The sequence below is a fragment of the Lactuca sativa genome, chromosome 9 (assembly GCF_002870075.4).
Source record: "Lactuca sativa cultivar Salinas chromosome 9, Lsat_Salinas_v11, whole genome shotgun sequence".
In the NCBI taxonomy this organism is placed as follows: Eukaryota; Viridiplantae; Streptophyta; class Magnoliopsida; order Asterales; family Asteraceae; genus Lactuca; species Lactuca sativa.
This window is the reverse complement of record NC_056631.2, coordinates 67,563,486-67,583,448: the sequence shown is the minus strand read 5'-3', so window position 1 is coordinate 67,583,448 and position 19,963 is coordinate 67,563,486. Positions and strand designations below refer to the sequence as shown.

The 19,963-nt window shown below is 38.6% G+C and overlaps 2 protein-coding genes across 2 annotated transcripts; one reads left to right on the top strand and one right to left on the bottom strand.

The window, feature by feature from the left end:
• Positions 1-4,519: 4,519 nt before the first annotated feature.
• Positions 4,520-5,089, bottom strand: LOC111901790 (cellular nucleic acid-binding protein homolog). Its single transcript, XM_023897661.1, has one exon. The coding sequence runs from the start codon at positions 5,087-5,089 to the stop codon at positions 4,520-4,522; it is 570 nt and encodes a 189-aa protein (XP_023753429.1).
• Positions 5,090-16,108: 11,019 nt separating this feature from the next.
• Positions 16,109-17,555, top strand: LOC111901607 (F-box protein At5g07610). Its single transcript, XM_023897483.3, has one exon. It carries the CDS (start codon positions 16,278-16,280, stop codon positions 17,454-17,456), a length of 1,179 nt encoding a protein of 392 aa, XP_023753251.1. The 5' UTR covers positions 16,109-16,277; the 3' UTR covers positions 17,457-17,555.
• Positions 17,556-19,963: the final 2,408 nt, after the last annotated feature.

Genomic DNA, 19,963 nt, shown 5'->3' with positions numbered 1-19,963 from the left:
TACACACTCACTTGATCAGAAGATGATCGGACAGCACTACGTCTCTAATATTAGTACTTCTTCGGTGAAACTAGAATATCTTCACACACCGGGCTTCTCAAGGGCAGAGCTTCGGCACGAAAACTCTTTTTCTTCGCGGGATCTTCGAGCTTCGGGACTTGCTTCGGGTCTCGAGATGATATCGGGGCTTCAGGGGGTTAAAATAGGGCTTAGAGAGAGTATCGGGAGTGGGAGAGTAAGAGATGAGCAACCAAACTCGGTTGACCCTGATTTCTATTTATAGGGTGAATTTTTCTGAGTTCACCACGTGAGTTTTTAATATTCACCTCGTGAACTGACTCACCTCGTGAGTTTATAATATTCACCTCGTGAGCTCGATACATCATTTCGTTCGTCATGGCCACTTGCCCTGGAAGACGTCTATCAACTATTCACCTTGTGAGTTTCTAATACTCACCTCGTGAACTGTGACAGCCTTGGGGATCATGCCCAATCTTCAGAAATTCATAACTTTCGAATACGAGCTCCGTTTTTGACGTTCTTTATATTCACGCGTAGGTGAGATTATGCTCTACAACTCTCGTTTAGACTCCATTGGCAAATTTTGACTTTATTTTTATTATATTTTTATTATATTATTTTTAGTAGGCCGGGACAGGAAAACTCCGTTAGAAATCCATAACTCCTTCATCCGACGTCCGTTTTCGTCTGTCTCTTTACCGTTGCACTACCATTGACGAGATCTTAGATTCTCGTTTAGATTGTTTCGGCTAAAAACCGCTCGATCTCAAATCGAGTATTTGGGCTGCACACTGCTAAGTCGAAACTTCTGAAAATCATAACTTCCTCATACGAAGTTAGATTTGGGCGTTCTTTTTATGCACACTCTCGGTTTAACGAACTCTAAAACTTCCGTTTAGATCACTAAGGCTAGATATCGCTCTATCTTAAATTCATATTTTACGTCATTCAGCGTCGTGTCGGTTCTGTCGCGAAACTTCGACAGGTCATAACTTCTTCGTTATAACTCGGATTTCGGCGTTCTTTATATCTCCAGAATCCTTGTTTCAACCAATACAACTTTATGTAAAGATATCGGGTTTATCTCACACTTTAATTTTGACGCTTATTTTATTCTTAATTCAATTAAGCCACACAACTAAGCATAAAACACATAATACTCAAATATTTCATCATTAATACTTCAAAAGACTTACAAAGGTTAACCTAGACTATTACATCAACAATAATGCCTAGCCTGGAAACGCAGGCGTTACAATTCTATCCTCCTTAGGATGATTCCGTACCTGGAACCACACATCAACAAACAAATGCAGATAGCGACTCGACATGTCACTCTCTGTTTCCCAGGTGAGATTTGGCCCATTCGAATTTTTCCAACGGATAAGCACTAATTCGACCATCTTGCGTCGAAGCTTCTTAGTCTTTCGGTCAACAATTGCCTTTGGTTCTTCAATTAACCTATTTTTTTCATCAATTCTCAATTCAGAAATTGGAATTATGTCAGGAACTTCTCCCGTGAACTTCCTCAAATAACACACATGAAAAGTGTTATGAATTCCATTCAGTTCTTCGGGTAATTCGAGCTTTTAAGCTTGGTTCCCAACTCTCTGAAGAACTTTAAACGGTCCAATAAACCTTGGACTCAACTTTCCCCTTTTACCAAATCTTATAAGTCCCTTCCACGGCGAGACTTTAAGCAAAACCGAATCTCCAACTTCAAAAGTCATCAGCCTTCGCTTCTTGTCAGCATAGCTCTTTTGACAATCTTGAGCTGCTAACATTCTTTCCCTGATCACTTTCAATTTCTCAGCAGTCTGATGGACCATCTCGGGTCCCATAAACTGCTTTTCCCCAGCCTCAAGCCAACAAGACGGCGTACGACACTTTTGTCCATACAAAGCTTGATAAGGTGCCACCTTTATGCTCGAGTGGAAACTATTATTGTAGGAAAATTCTACCAAAGGTAAATGTTCATCCCAGTTACCTTGGAACTCCAGGGTACATTCTCTCAGCATATCTTCAAGTGTTTGTATTGTTCTTTCGCTCTGACCATCAGTCTGTGGATGGTAAGTTGTACTTAAACACAACTTGGTACCCATTTCCTCTTGTAGGCTTTTCCAAAACCTTGAGGTGAAACGGCTGTCACGATCCGATACATTTGTTAACAGAACACCGTGAAGCCTCACAATCTCCTTCACGTATGAATTTGCAAGCTTTTCCATAGACCACTTCTCATTGGCTACTATGAAATGCACACTCTTAGTGAATCGATCAATGACCACCCAAATCATGTCGTGACCACTTTTCGTTCTGGGCAGTTTAGTGACAAAATCCATAGCAATGTCTTCCCACTTACCCATAGGCACAGGTAAAGGTTCTAAACTCCCATATGGTTTCTGATGTTGTGTCTTGACTCTCGCACAAGTCACACACTCGGCCACATACTTTGCAACATCAAGCTTCATCATCGGCCACCAGTAGTAGGGTTTCAGGTCCCTATACATTTTAGTGCTGACAGAATGAATCGAGTACATGGTTTTGTGAGCTTCTTCCATCAGAAGATCTCTAATTCCTCCGGACTTAGGTACCCAAATCCGATCTTGGAACACCTTTAGTCCGTGACTGTTTATACCGAACACTAACGTTTTACCCAAACGTTCCTTCTTTCGGTCATTCTTCTCTAAAGCTTCTTCTTGAGCTTTCTTTATACTCTTCACAATTGTCGAGATAACTTCAATTCTCAACGCTCTTGGCCTTTTTCACTCAACATTGACTTTCCGACTGAGAGCATCAGCGACAACATTAGCTTTATCCGCGATGGTAAAGTATCTCACAGTCGTAGTCCTTGAGTAACTCTAACCAGCGTCGTTGCCTCATATTTAACTTTTTCTGATTAAAGAGATATTGGAGACTCTTATGATCAGTGAAAAGTTTGCACTTCGTGCCATAGAGGTAATGCCTCCATATTTTCAGAGCGAAAACTACCGCGGCCAACTCCAAATCATGAGTGGGGTAGTTCTTTTCATGCTCCTTCAGTTGTCGAGACGCATATGCTATCACCTTTTCTCTTTGGGTCAAAACACAACCCAACCCAACACCAGACGCATCACTATAAACAGTGAAGTCTTCAACTCGATCGGGTAGAGAAAGTATTGGTGCCTCGCATAACTTCTTTTTTAGCTTCTTGAACGCTTCTTTATGCTTATCACTCCAAGCATAAGTAGCTCCTTTGTGGGTCAAAGCTGTTAATGGAGTAGCAATTGAAGAAAAGCCTTGGATAAACCTTCGGTAATATCCGGCTAATCCTAAAAAGCTTCGGATCTCTGTGGAACTTTTCGGTTGTTCTCACTTCATCACAACTTCGATTTTCACTGGATTAACCATTATCTCTTCTTAGTTGACCACGTGAACCAAGAATTGGACTTTCATTCATAACCTTCAAGTTAAAAAATAAATCCTTATTGAGGACTCCTCCTTCTTCTTCTTAGGATAAGTACTTTCCCTTATCTGTTGTAACAGATCGATGGGTCATGTTCTAATGACCTATCATCGTATGATGCAACGTTTAGACTCAGATCTCTTAGAGTCAAATTTCAGAATGGAATATACCTTCCTTCATATTCTAATGTAAAATAATCACATTTTTTTTGCATGTAGCATTTCTAGCTACAAGCTTCCTTAACAACAAGCGTGATGATATCGATCGCATTGATTTCAATCTTCTGACTTAGGTCAGATGTTACATCGAACTTGGTTCTCTGAACCACATAACAAACTCATCATAGTCGGACTCAATTTGACATGACCACTAGGGTCGGAATAACAATAATCTCCTTAGTCATCACCGAAACAATGGTAATGACATACTTGAATAAAACGAGACCAATTACTAGCTTCTTGGTAACCTTGTGACTTTCCCTGATCCAAGCGTGAGTCATGTGCTTCCAGTAGTATAGATCTCTACTACTATTCACACCTACTCATACTCGTCCCAAGTATTGTATCGCAGTCCCCAAGTCCTAAGATCACAAAACAATTTAACACATACTAATGTGTCCAATTAATCATAAAAATTCTCCCAGACTCTACTAGGATTTCTTCCATGCATATCTTCAATCATCAATTCTACTTCAACTTGGTTGGTGATGGAAATTACAGACGATGGGACAACTTCAAGAGTTACACCAATCGTTCCATCATCCTACCAATCGCAGGTGTACTTCAGACGTATCGTACTCCTCTAAACGTTCCGTTATTTTATCAGACATATTCTAAAGGCAAGATACCACTCTTACGTTATCCTTCGATAGGTGTCATTCAACACATCAGATAACAAAACCAGGGTTTATATTAATCATTGAAACTATTACACAAAAGTTCAATTTCATCATATACTATGCCTTTAATAGGCTACACTTCCTGATACTAGCTATACCTTGATACGAAGTCTTTATCCTTGATTCCTCGCTTTGTCATCTGCTTCGTCAAGGATCACTTAAAATGCTTCTGCCTTTGGCTGTGGCAGTGCATTTGGTTTTGCTCCCTCATTCATCTTTGGGCAGTCCCTAGATAAATGCCCTTCTCCCCGAAATTCATAGCACACCCTCTTTTTGGATACACACTTGTTGGCGTAATGCCCTGTCTTTCCACATTTGTAACAAGTCACATCTTCATCACATCTCTCATAGTTCTTTAGCGGTACACTTGGCTTTGTAACTCTCATAGGGCATTCTTTCTTGTAGCGTCCCTCTTTACTACACTTAAAGCAAATTTCTTCCTCGGTTGGGCATTCGTGGGCATAGTGACCAATCTTCCCGCATTTAAAGCAGGTCACTTCCTTAGGGCATCTCCCGTTGTGCTTTCTTCCATACTTATCACACCATGTCGCTTCACCTACACCTCCATACCTTGAGAACATGTTGTTATTGTCAAACCTTGAAGACCCCTCTAATTTCCTCTTCTTGCCAACTTCAACCTTGTTGGCGATACTACCGTTGATCACTTCCTCGATTGACTTAGCAACCCCGATAGTTATCTCAAGAGTAGGTGTCGGGCGTACTGTCATAGTAAGTTCGTCCTTCCTTTGTTGAAGTAAACGCCTTGTTTCTTCCATTTGATGATTGATGTGTGCAAACTCACTTAGTTTTAAACCTACTTTTAATTATCAAATAACACACAAAAGGCAGTGAACCTATCAATTGTGGTATAGCTAATTAAGCAGGGTATCGAACACAGGGAACGACAAATTAAACTAAAAACTAATTTAATCTAAGTTAATTAAGAAGTAGGGGTTTTTCTCTAGTTTTACAAGACTAGAAACTTACTAACTATTACTAATTTAAGACTAGAAAATAACGATTTAACTAGATTCAATAATTGGAAAGGAACTTCTGTTTAGTTCAACTTGGTTAACTCTATGGTTGATTTCAAGGTAATAGTGCAATGGATTAATTCTTTCGTTGGTTACCGATTCAAGTGATTAGATTTGTGTTCACTACCCTAATCCTTAGCAAATAAACTAACTCAAACAGTGGCCAATTGTCTAATTTAATTATATTCACTAGATTAATTATTCGGGTTAAGTTAGACTTGCAATAGTTAACTAATTTATTCTTTTTAATTAACCTCTTGTTTGATAGTCATCTTACAAGCTTGCACATGAATTTACTCAATTTTCTTATTAATTCTAGTTTCATATTCATTAATCCTAGACATATAGCATAGTGATCACATAGCATATGAGGTCAATAATCAATAGATGTTCATGCTAATCAATTATCTTCCTATTAACAGAAAATTAATTATTATTCACACACAAGGTTCTTTAGCAAGCTAAAATAACAAAAAATCACCAACTTGGAATTAATCCTACCAATCAATCAAACCATATTGTCAACTTTGTATCCCCAAACAGAAGTCTAAAGGTTTTAGCTCATAATTAAAGTAAATAACAGCAAACAAACAAAGTCAAGTTGCTTAATCATAATGAATAAACAAAAGAATAGGTGGAATGATGAAATTTTGCCTTAATTACTCTCCGGAATTGAATTCTAGCTTCCTTCGTCGCCTTCTAGGGTTTTTCTGGCTTCTCAATCGTAGCAAAGCACTTCTGAATCGTCCCAGAACTCTCCTCAATCGATCTGTGGAATTATCTTTAAATATACGAATTGACTCGTCGAGTCAAATGGTGACTCGTTGAGTCCCTCTCACATTCCCCGTATTGCGATAACTCTCTGGGATCCCGAGTCATTATCTTCTCGATCCTTCGATTGGACTCGCCGAGTAGACGATATGACTCGCCGAGTAGGTGCCTTTTTTTAGTGTTTTTCTTCTTTATTCCATTATCGATCTTCTAACTGTTTCTCCCGCTTCCTTTCGCTTCCGAGCTTCATCTTTGGACTGAAAAACATAATTTAACACTTTTAAGTACCTTTTGTCCATAATATGCGATAATTACGCTAATAAATGAATAAAAATGTATACTTAATATGAACTAATTATGCACATATCAATGATCCAACATCATTCGCACCATTGCATATACTCCCGCCATCGTGATTGGCTCAGGTGCAACTGTTAGTTCTAGTGCACTCCCAATCATTTGTGGATCAAACTGAGGGTTGTCATTTCCCAATCCACTTTGTGTGTTTTCCATTTCGATCTATACACCAAATTAGGTGAATTTAGATCTCTATTTCGATAAACGTTCAAATCATCCTTTTCACTCCGAAATGTTTACATGCTAGTTCTAAATTCATAGATGTACGCTTAGAATCCTACACACATAAGGTTTCCAGATCCGGTCGGCAACAGACCATAGATCCGAACAAATAATATCATATATGGCAAACATATAACATTTAGCACATAAAAGCATTTTAGACAATTTTCCTAAAATAAACTAGTGCTCGTGTCTAAAATATAACAGACACACATCTCACAATTTCACTTAGCATTCTAAGTTTAAGTTAGAAATCCTACAAATTCCTAGTTCGCTTAAACTAATGCTTTGATACCAACTGTGACATCCCTAAAATCACGGCCAGAAAAGACCGGTTTAATTTATGCTTTTAAAATGATTTCAGAGTATTCCTTTGATTAAAAGAGTTGCGAAATTTGTTCCCAAAACAAAATATGATAAAATAAGATTTACCAAAGCGTTTCTTAAAGAAATGTATTTTTCATTATATTACAATACTCGGGATGTCATGTTCCGATAAACAAACCAAAAGCATAAACATTTCAATACAGACCTTACAACAATTATTTACAACAACAGGTCTATAATCCAAAAATATCCTGACAAATCCTCCAACTTATGCTCTGGCGCCACTACCTGTAATACAAAGAAACTGATTGGGTCGGGCTTGGGAGCCTGGTGAGTTTATAGGGTTTTCAACCCACAATAAATAATTATATGTAATTCCACCAACCAATAATAACCCAATTACCCATTCCCGTTATTCTCACTTTACGTACCTAAGACAACTAACATAAGGGACCTAGTCTAAGAATATTTCATCGGGGGGACAACACATGCTTCGGGGGTTCCTCAACAATATAAGTCAAATAAGGCAACCATGAGGGGGATGGAGTACAACAAATGAACACCCAAGTTCATTAACACCTACAGGTGAAGAACCTGCTAGCGTTCCACAGGACTGTCTAGAAAAGTCTGTGGTCGCCATCTAAACTCCGCTAGATGACTAAATCAAAAACATCGAGGCCTCTCATCTTTTTATCACAGGACAACTATCTACCCATGTTCTACCCAACATTTTAGTAGATAAAATATACATTTTTATACATAGTTTAAAGCCTGTATAGTATGTTCATTCAAAACACAATTCAGATAAAAGATGAGGCACATAGACATAACACGTATTTCATAGAGAATAAATCATATCTATGAGATTAGAAGATAACATCGATACACTCACATAACACATATACATAGTACGTTAAATCGATACTTGTATAAAATCGTGCATTTGAAAGAGATTATGTACCCCCTTCAAATCAACACCAATATATAAACACATAACACGTATTTTATAGTAAATACTTCGTATTTATGTATTAGAAGAAAGTAACTACACACTCACTTGATCAGAAGATGATCGGACAGCACTACGGCTCTAATATTAGTACTTCTTCGGTGAAACTAGAATATCTTCACACATCGGGCTTCTCAAGGGCAGAGCTTCGGCACGGAAACTCTTTTTCTTCACGGGATCTTCGAGCTTCGGGACTTGCTTCGGGTCTCGAGATGATATCGGGGCTTTAGTGTGTTAAAATAGGGCTTAGAGAGAGTATCGGGAGTGGGAGAGTAAGAGATGGGCAACCAAACTCGGCTGACCCTGATTTCTATTTATAGGGTGAATTTTTCCGAGTTCACCTCGTGAGTTTTTAATATTCACCTCGTTAACTGAATGACCTCGTGAGTTTCTAATATTCACCTTGTGAGCTCGATACGTCATTGCGTTCGTCATGGCCACTTGTCCTGGAAGACGTCTATCAACTATTCACCTCGTGAGTTTCTAATACTCACCTCGTGAATTGTGACAACCTTGGGGATCACGCCCCGATCTTCAAAATTTCATAACTTTCGCATACGAGCTCCGTTTTTGACGTTCTTTATATTCACGCGTAGGTGAGATTATGCTCTACAACTCTCGTTTAGACTCCATTGGCAAATTTTGAATTATTTTTATTATATTAGTTTTAGTAGGCTGGGACAGGAAAACTCCGTTAGAAATCCATAACTCCTTCATCCGACGTCCGTTGTCGTCTGTCTCTTTACCGTTGCACTACCATTGACGAGATCTTAGATTCTCGTTTAGATTGTTTCGGCTAAAAACCGCTCGATCTCAAATCGAGTATTTGGGCTGCACACTGCTAAGTCGAAACTTCGGAAAATCATGACTTCCTCATACGAAGTCAGATTTGGGCGTTCTTTTTATGCACACTCTCGGTTTAACGAACTCTACAACTTCCGTTTAGATCACTAAGGCTAGATATCGCCCTATCTTAAATTCATATTTTACATCATTCAGCGTCCTGCCGGTTCTGTCGCGAAACTTCGACAGGTCATAACTTCTTCGTTATAACTCGGATTTCGGCGTTCTTTATGTCTCCAGAATCCTTGTTTCAACCACTACAAATTTATGTAAAGATATCGGGTTTATCTCACACTTTAATTTTGACGCTTATTTTATTCTTAATTCAATTAAGCCACACAACTAAGCATAAAACACATAATACTCAAAAATGTCATCATTAATACTTCAAAAGAGTTACAAAGGTTAACCTAGACTATTACATCAACAATAATGGCTAGCCTGGAAACGCGGGTGTTACAAGATGACCATGAAGAAATGCATTTTTCACGTCTAGCTGATGAACGGGCCAGTCCCGTGAAATAGCCACACTAAGTATTGTGCGTATAGTGGCCAGTTTGTCAACCGGGCTAAAAATCTCATCACAATCGATCCCCTGCTGCTGACTACGACCATTTGCCACCAGGAAAGCTTTATATCGAGAAAGAGATTCATCAACTTTAAATTTCTGTTTAAAAAGCCACATAGAGCGAACTACATTGACCCCCAGCGGTCATGGTACAAGGACCCAAGTACCATTTGTAATAAGAGCATTATATTCCTCGTGTATGGCTTTATGCCAGTTTAGATCTTTCAAATCCTAGAGATGTGACCGTGGGACAGAGGAAATGGAAGTAGTGTGAAGATTTAGGTGGGTGACAGGTTTGGCAAGTAACATTATTTTTTGATAAACGACAAGAAGTTGAACTATTGGATGAAAAATGCTTCAAAACTTGATCGCCTGGGTGACCAAGTGGTAGATGTCATGTGGTGGGAGTGGTAGCGACAAACGCATGACTGGAGGAGCTTGTGACAGGATAGAGGGCGCCAGAGTTTTCACAACGGATTAGAGGGCGACGAGTCTAATAATCAAGAACAGTAAAACCATAAGGATCAAAGTCAATAGAGCAATTATTATGAGTTGTGAATTTTCTAACAAATAAAAGGTTTTTAATGATGTTGGGTGTTATGAGAATATTTTGTAAGCAAAGCGTACGGTAAATATTAGAGACAGGAAAATTTGAATGTCCCGAGGTCACAACTGGTATTGTAGATCCGTTACAGACATAAATAGAGCGAGGAGTATACAAATTATTATAGAAGGAAGTGAGTATGCCTGTGTTATTGTGGACTTGGTCTGTTGCTTCGGTGTCCATTACCCATCCGTTTTGCCTCGGGCCCAAAAGTGACATTGTGTTGAATAGATGCGGAAGGGATGCCGGTTGATCGCCACTGCCGAGCCATGCCTATGGGGGCTGATCGTAGCCTAGAGTCTGATGGTGGGCCCGAGGACTCAGAGAATGGGGCTGCTGCACACCAGAATGGACCGAAGAGGGTCTGCTGGCAAATAGGCCTTGGGTGTTAGATGTTGGGCTGCTCCATTGTTGGGCCGGTTGAGGAAATTGGTTCCCAGTCCAGAAGTTGTTAAAGGGCGGCACAGGGGGACCCCACTAAGATGAAGGGTGGTACACATCCTGAAAAGGTAGTTGTAACACCCAAAGTTTTAAAGGCCAAGAAAGGAAAGAAAACCCTAACTTTAAGGGGGGGGGGGGGCTCGGCGAGTCCAAGGAGGAACTCGGTGATTCCAAGCGGGATCCGGGTCGAGGAGTAAGTGACCGACTCGGCGAGTCGGCCAAGGAGACTCGGCGAGTCAGGTCTGTTCGAGGAAAACCCTAAATTCGGGACTTGGGGCCTATTTAAGCGCCTCATTCTCTCCCCTAGGGTTCCTTTACATCCCCTCTAACCCAGAACACCAAACCCTAGCCGCCATATCCATTTTTGAGCTAATTATTGTCTTGAGGAGTGCATTAAATCTTGGAGAAGGAAGAAGGATCTTGAAGGAGCAAGGAGGGGGCTATAGATCTGAGATTAGGAAGATATTTCTGAACATCTGAAGGTATTAAGTCGTTTCCTTTCCTTTAGATCTATTTTGGTTGTGAGTTTTGGGGCTTTTAGCCATGAGTAGTGATCCATTTGAGTTAGAAGCCGGATCTGGAGTTGCTACTTCAGATCTAAGTGTATTTTGGTCTTGGAAAGCATAAAGTTTCAGCCCTTGAGTTGATTATGGAGCCTTTTTGCCTTAAACCCTAGTTTATGGTGTATTTTGCCTAGATCTCCTTCTCTACACGTAAAGTTTGCAACTTTACGTGAGGAATAGGCTTGGGAAGGGTAGATCTACAGTTTGGAGTCCATGCATGACTCAAAAGTCATCTGCATGTATAGAGATCTGAATGGACTCGGCGAGTCCTTTGAGTGGACTCGGCAAGCAGCATGAAGATGAGGAGGAACTCGACGAGTGGGATGAACAACTCGTCGAGTCAGATGAAGTTGGGCAGGAACTCGACGAGTTGGATGAACAACTCGGCGAGTCTGTTGAAGGTTGTCTTGGACTTGGCGAGTCTGTTCTTGGACTCGGCGAGTCAGGTCGCGAAACCCCAAACCCTTCGAGTTTAGACTCGAATCAGAGAGTCGATTGGAGACTCGGTGAGTTGGACAGGTCAGGACTCGGAAATCGGTAGACTCGGCGAGTCATGGACTGACTCGGCGAGTCGAGTCGCGAATAGAAGGACTCTGAACATATGAACTCGGCGAGTCAATAGGATGACTCGGCGAGTAGGGTTGACCTGGAGGGTTGACTTTGACCAGGACTTTGACTTTGACCAGAGTTGACTTGGTTGTCTTTCAGGGGTCAGTTAGACTCAGTGTTGCATTAATATTAGTAGCTCGGGGAGTGAGTGAAGCAGGAGTTCAGAGAGTTGTCGTGCAGCAGCTAGTGGGTTCATCAGCCAGTTCAGTCGGTGCATGTGAGTTTCCCTTTGTGTGAATGGGTCTACGGCCACAATGCCGGCCCATGTAGTTATGAGTAGAAGAACCGGGGGTTAGCCCTAGGCATAGTATGCTAGTATGATGTCCGGGACGAGGTCCAAGGATAGAGGGTGGGTGCCCAAGGAAGGGTTTATGTGATAGTTTATACTTGTTGTATGTGTGATACTTGTATGTGCCTGGTAGGGAGGTGAGTGTGGGTGAGGTCCCGTATCTCCCCAATACCAGAGTGTGGATGGTGTTCCATATCTCAGTAGCAGCAGATCGGGGGCGAGGCCCAAGTTAGGGAAAGAGTGAGGGCGGATTGGGCCTGTACCTCACCATCAACAGGAGTATGGACAGGGTTCCATGACTCATCAGTAGCAGGACAAGGGCGGGGCCCAGAGATAGGCGAGGCCTTAGGACAAGATCCGTTAGTATGTGTTTAACTTATGTGATGTGATGTGATATGTTTATGTGTTATTGTGCGAGGCCTTATGACAGGCGAGGCCTAAGTGAAACATATCTGTAACCGAGCGGGGCTCGAAGCCAGGCGAGGCCTGGAACGGCAGGGTTGTTGTAGCGGGTGAGGCCCAGGATGGCGGGCGTGGCCCAGTATGTGCAGTATGTGCAGTATGTGGTTAGACATGGTATGTGGTAGGGTGGGGAACTCACTAAGCTTCGTGCTTACGGTTTTCAATTTTGGTTTCAGGTACTTCCGGTAGCGGAGGGAAGAGCTCGGAGTGATAGCATGGCACACACCAAAGATTAGACAGCCTGGGAATGTTTACTCTGATAACGAACATGTATTTTGGAAACTAATACTCTGTTTATGTTTTGAAATGATGAATTTGCTTAAAGTAATGTTTTATTAAAAGAAATTTTTAGCCTTGAATTTTGGGACGTTACAGCAGCGGGATATAAACCCAACCATATTGACCGTGAGCAGATGCATCTCCAGCAGAATGAGGATATTGTTGAGATTGGGGATTGTTACCGCCACCACGTCGGTCGTTGCGTCAGTAGGAAGAGCCACCACAGCCACCACCTCGATTGGAAGGAGTGGTTGCAACGTGAATGAGGGAATTGGACGAGGAATTGGCATCAAAAGATGGGGCAACGACACAAGGATTGGCAAGCTTGGTTTCTTATGCAGCAAGAATGGAGCACATTTCGGAAAAAGTAGGGAACGGTTTTGACAGGCGGAGGATGTTGGCAAGACCCTCGAATTTGATGGACATGTCGTTAAAGGCGTTAATAACAACATGCATTTCTTTAAAATTTTCACCTAAACCTTCAAGTAGATCAGTGAGTTTCTTGATTTTGTTGTAGTAGTCATGAACACTTAAGTCTCCCATGGTGATGCACTGAAGCTCGCTTTCTAACTGCATAGTTGTGGTTTCTTTGTTGTCATTGAAGATGGAGGATATGTTCAACCAGATTTTACGGGCACATGCAAAAGGAGAGTAGGCGTTGGTGATGAGACTCTAGGAAATCGAGTTGAACAACCACAATTTGACGAGGTTGTCAAGTTGTTCCCATTCTGTGTCGGTGGGTGGCTTGTTTTATGCATCATAAGTCTCATCGATGTGGCCGTGGAGGTCATAAGCAATGCAATGAGCAGTAAAGAAGTCACTCCAAGGATCATAGTTATGACTGTTGAGATCGAGAATCAAGGGAATGTAAGTCTTGATGTTGGTTATTACCTATGCCTTGTGAGGAGGTTTAGATGAGGTGCTACTGTCTCTGGCATTACAGAGAAGGAAGAAGAGAAAGCAAACAGGAGGGAAGAAGAAAAACTAAGAAGAAGAAGATAGAAGGGATCGACTAGGGTTTGAAAGAAGAAGTCTCTGATATCATGCTAAACCATGATTTTCCCATAACTCAATTATAAATTAAAATTTAAACATACATATAAGTATAAAGCCACTTGGGCCAATACATACAAGACTTATACAGTGGGCTATCTGGAAATGTATAAAACTAATACAATATAATATGTGGTCCGCTAACAGTTTCATGGTTAAAGATTGCAGTGGAAGTTGATAGTAAAAAGAAAACAACATTGTTAAAATCATATTTATATTCGTACAATTTCTATCAACAATAAAAGACAGTTAAAAACTTAAAAGACAAAACTTCAAAAATGGTCCCTGTGGTTTTCAAAAATATCAAGTTTAGTCCCTAAGTTCAAAAAACCTCACAGATGGTCCCTGTGGTTTCAAAACTTTTAACAAATGGTCCTTTTTGCTAACGCCGTTACCTTTTGACCGTTAAGTGAAGGTTCTTTCAGTCATTTCACAACCACAGGGACCATTTATGAAGTTTTGCCTTAATTTTTTAAGTAAAAAGAAAAATAAATATAATTATTTAATATTAAAGGCCCCACCCTCTCTCTCTCTCTCTCTCTCTCTCCATAAAGATCCCCCAAATCTCAAATCTATACCCACCTGGTAACTTGATTAAAAATGGCTCCGTTCCAGCCACAAACGCAACCTCCTCCTCCCTTCTTTTCATTAACCAAGCAACCAACAAACACCTAGTAGCTGTCTTGCTTTGTTTTTTGATGAGAAAACAGTCGGCAAGCCAAGGGGCTTCCACTGCACCACCCATTCCGGCCTCTTTCACCTCATTTTCTTCGACCAAAATAGCCCCCAAACCAACTGTCACCTGTCTTGCTTTGTTTTTCTTCCATCGATACCCAAAACAGCCTCAAAGAGATTTGGATAGTACAACAGGTGTTACTTATGGTATGTAATTAATCATTATCGATTACAGTCTCTGTTTCTTCCATCGAGGCATTTTCACGAACAGTTGATGTGCATAGGTGTTTTCAGTAGATTCATACATTGGAGAGGAATTGAGATAGTACAACAGGTGTTACTTATGGTGATATGGTGATATCTACCCTCTTGGAGTTAAACAACATGTATGTAATTAATCATTATCGATTACAGTCTCTGTTTCTTCCTTCAGATTTCATTTACATTCATCTGAATCTAATCCACAATTTGAATTCATGAACTCGGGTTGCAGGGGATTTTGATAAACGGGCAATTTCCAGGGCCACAAATCGATTCAGTGACTAATGACAATGTGATTGTTAGTATCTACAACAGCTTGGATGAACCATTCCTCATTACCTGGTTTGTTCTTCATCAAAATTTTTTGAATTTGTTGTTTAAGTGGTCATAATCGATGAAAGAAACGTGAAATCTGATGAAATGATTACTTGTATGGATGATGGATCAGGAACGGGATACAACAGAGAAGGAATTCATTGCAGGATGGAATTTATGGCACGAATTATCCCATTCCACCTGGTCAAACTTCACCTATATTCTTCAAGTAAAGGATCAAATCGGTAGCTTCTTCTACTTCCCTTCCTTTGCTTTTCATCGAGCTGCCGGAGGCTTCGGCGGTATCACCGTCTCCAGCCGCCCTAGGATTTCGGTCCCATTCCCACCACCCGACAGAGATTTCACCATTCTCGTCGGTTTTTCATGTGAAGTAAGCACGAGAGAGAGGGGGGGGGGGGGGGGGGGGGGAGGGTGGGGCCTTTAATATTAAATAATTATATTTATTTTTCTTTTTTTTTTAAAAATTAAGGCAAAACTTCATAAATGGTCCCTGTGGTTGTGAAATGACTGAAATGTCCTTCACTTAACGGTCAAAAGGTAACGGCGTTAGCGAAAAGGACCATTTGTTAAAAGTTTTGAAACCACAGGGACCATCTGTGAGGTTTTTTGAACTTAGGGACTAAACTTGATATTTTTGAAAACCACAGGAACCATTTTTGAAGTTTTGTCAACTTAAAATCATATTATATTCGTCCAATTTCATTATTTGTCTTTTTAATAATCTTTTAATTTGCAGTTAATCATATTTATATTCATACAATTTCAAATAAAAAGCTTATTTCAAAATCAATATATAAGGCTCGACTACCAAGTTTAATAATCAAATATATTATTTTTTTGGACAAACAAAAAACAAGCTCCCTAGACCAAATTTGTAATTTCTAACATTTTTACGAGAAAACTGAAAGAAAAAAAATCCACACATAATCAATTTTTAATTGTAATATTAAAAGTAAAACGAAAATAAGTTATTAAAAAAAGTTTTTTTTTCATGAACTTTAAGACTATTATACTATAGCCTGAATTCAAAAGAACGATGAAAACCACATACTTTTTTCAATCTAAGGACATTTCCTAGTCAAGTCAACGTCAGCAAAGCATTAGGCAAAGCTTCCATGGTAAGCTAATAAGCTATCAGCTTCCATGACAAAACTTTAAAAAAAAAAAAACACCTTAAATACCCTTTCTTCAAGGCCTTCAACTCACTCCCAAAATGGTGAACACCAGATCCAAAATCAAGAAAATCCAGAACACCATAAACCTCTGGTTCTCGAAGGCTGCCATGGCCGACACCAATCATCTGGCCACGGAGTCTGGAGCTCTGATCGGTTACAACGACGATCTTTTAATTGAAATCCTTCTCCGATTGCCTATAGCCTCTGTTCTTCGATTCAAATCTGTATCCAAACACTGGCGTTCCCTTTTGAGTAACCGGCGATTTACCCTACTGTATAAAAATGCTGGTTTTTTTGCTCGCAGTTTGTATATTCCATTTGATAATGAGAACGAAAGCATTCCTCCTTTTCGTAATCTCGACTTCTATCCTGATCCTCGTGGTATTAGAATCATGCAATCTTGTAACGGATTGCTGCTTTGTCGTAGCAATGAAGGGAACGATCGTCTGTATAAATATTACGTATTTAATCCCACCACCAAGCAATTTGCAGTCATCCCATCAATTCTCGGAGGCATGGCTGTTCGTAAAACCATCATATTTATGGCTTTGGCATTTCATCAAACAGATTGTGTTCACTACAAGGTTGTTTGCTTTTACTTTCCTGAGCCTGACGATGTGATTAAGGTTCAAATCTACTCTTCCGAAACAGGGAAATGGAAGATTTCAGATGATTATATGTCTTTACCCGATTGCTCTATCGACTACATAGTTTTTTGGAATCAAGCGATCCACTGGTATCCGTTCGATGACAAGTCATACTTTAAGCTCGACACAGAAGAATTTCAATCGTTGCCATCTGAAGATTTTGAAGACTGGGAGGATGCACTTTACTTTGGGGAGTCGCGAGGTCATCTGCATTTGGTGGCGAGGGTCGATCCCAGGGAGAGCCGTTTACAGCTTAATGTGTTCGAGATGCTAAACGATCATTCAAGGTGGTTTCTTAAGTATCGAGTTGACCTTGATGAACTTACAGATGCTTACCCGGAGATGATCTGTAGCAATCTAGATCCATTGAGCTTGGATTATTACGAATTTGATGTGTTTGATGTGGTTAGGGGTGAAGAAGAAGAAGAAACATTTATGGTGATCAGAGTTCCAGGGAAGGTCATAAGGTATAATGTTGTGGACAAGAGTTTCAAGCAGATATCTGACAAGATCGGACAAACCAGAGGCATATATGTTCATCGTTATATTGAATCTTTGGTGTCTTTCTAATATAAATAGTAACGTCCAGTTTGTGTGTAACCTTCAAAATCCTATTTTCTACTATTACTTTATGAAGAATCAAAGAAGGCTAGCTCGCTCTTAAAAGCACGTCCAATTGAAAGTTTTACATTGATTTTTACTATTTTAGTTAGTCTTTGAAAATGTTTTATACCATTGGCACAAAAAGAGTACAGGTTGTTTGGATTAGCTTATTTGTGGTGGGAATAAGTAATAAGTAATAAGCATGAGGAGAGATGTTTATTAAAATTAGATTATTTAGCTTAATAAGCTGGATTTTATCCAAACACTCAAAATTAACTTATTGTAAGAATAAGCAATAAACATTTTTTTTTCCTATCCAAACACCCCCTTAGGTTAATAAGCTGGATTTTATCCAAACACTCAAAGTTAACTTATTGTGGGAATAAGCAATAAACACCTCTTTTTTTCCTATCCAAACACCCCCTACATATTGTTGTTATTTACTTCAACCATAAGAACAAAATAAATTGAAAGTACAATGTTATTCTTGGGTAGATTTTTAAATATACAATGTCTCGATACAAAAAAAAAAAAAAAAGTGCAATAGTGTAAGAGTATGAAATTGAAGTAGAATGTTATAATGCTCAAACAAATAAAAAAATAAATAAGTACGTTATTTCTTTCGGTTAGACCAATAACTCAATATAATGTGAATCCAGAGGACCACATTTGTGTCACAAAATGATTTAAAGTACTCCTACAACATTGACATGCAGTAACGTTTATGTTATTAACAACTCATCCCAGAAAAGTTGGTGAATCGAATAAAATCATTCTTGTCTTGGAAACCAATAGGCTCAAGAGTCTTGTCTTATGTTTAATTACTTATTCATTGTAGATAAGGATTTTCATTTTAAATATAAAATATTAGTTTTATTCAAAAACTACATCAAGACCAAAGGAAAACTAGCAACAAGTTGCACCGCAACATTATTATCCATGACTTGCCTCTCTCTATTGATGAACTCCACAACTTTTGATGCTACAAAACAAATAGTATAAACACATGTTGATTATTTATATATATATATATATATATATATATATATATATATATATATATATATATATATATATATACACACACACGTTTTCTCATGTTTTATCACTTTACAATAGACAACATTTAAAGCAACTTGACTTATGGTGAAACCCTACTCCTCAGTTCCACCATGAGAAACCTATTACACCGACACATGCATATTTCAATTCCATTTATTCAAAAACAGAAACGTGTGATCTAAATGTTGATCTAATGATCTTTGTAACATCCTTATTTGATGCCAATTTTTGTCCGTTTTTAGTGGAATTGTTTTTTTGGAAAATAAAATAAAAAGATAAAAAAAATAAAAATAAAACTATAATCTATTTTATTAGTTTAAGAAATAAATCTATAATTAAATAAAATAAAAATGTTATGTTTGTGAAATAAGAAATTTAGGCCTAAATTAGTAATTTAGACAAAAACCTATTGATAGACCGAGGTTTAACCCAACTTTATTAAGGACCATAATTGTTAAAACCATTACTAGTGAAGGTTTAAAATTGTAAATATAGTTAATGGCTAGTTGTTTTATGTTCATTAATGATAAAAATGTGAAAATAACAGTTAAAGGAGTTGTTAGTTAAAAGACTAAGGGGCGTTTAGATTGTTAATTTTATTTATTTATTTATTTTGTAGCATTTTGGATGTGTAAAAGGATTTGATCTGGGTTTAGATGAATTTAAATGCTACATTGTGTTTAGTTCGTAAAATTTTGAGGGAAATTAAAATCCTGTTTTTAAATTTTGGTTTGGTTTGCAAAGAATATGTAATATTTTTAAGCTAAATGACATAAACGTCTTTTTTTTCCTGTAGATATTTATTTGTTTTTATAAATAATTAAAGTTATAAAATGAAGTTAATTAACTTATTCAAATTATTGTTTACAAAAACATTTTGTGATCATTCTAGCAAGTTTATTTTTGCATTACATTGTTTTCATGATTCTATTGCCTATCAATGTGATTAAATACATCTCTATTGTTAGAAATTGTTGTGTAGAATGTCAAAAGTCATTAACTATTAATAATATTTTTAATAATAGCAGTGACATAAACGAAAGCAAATAATAGAGAGAAACTCAAAGTATTTTATAACTGAAATTCAAGATGCCTCTAAAGGCTTACAAGAACCTTTTATAGAGCGTTATGCTAAATTTGGTAAGTATGGCCAAATTTGGAAAATTAAAATAGTCAATAAATTCTAATAGTAACCTTCTAAATAGGAAAGAGAATTTCAGAAAATAAGCAAAACATATATTTTGTCACTAAAACATAATAAATAAAAACAAAAATTGTTCGAAAATTATGAAAAACTTAGATTTGGTGGCCTAAATAGTGGAATTTGGGGGTCGACCTGTGAGGAGCTTTGGCTCGTCGATATCTTTCTGTCGATATATCTCACGCCTCAAAATTCCTTACGAATTAAAAGT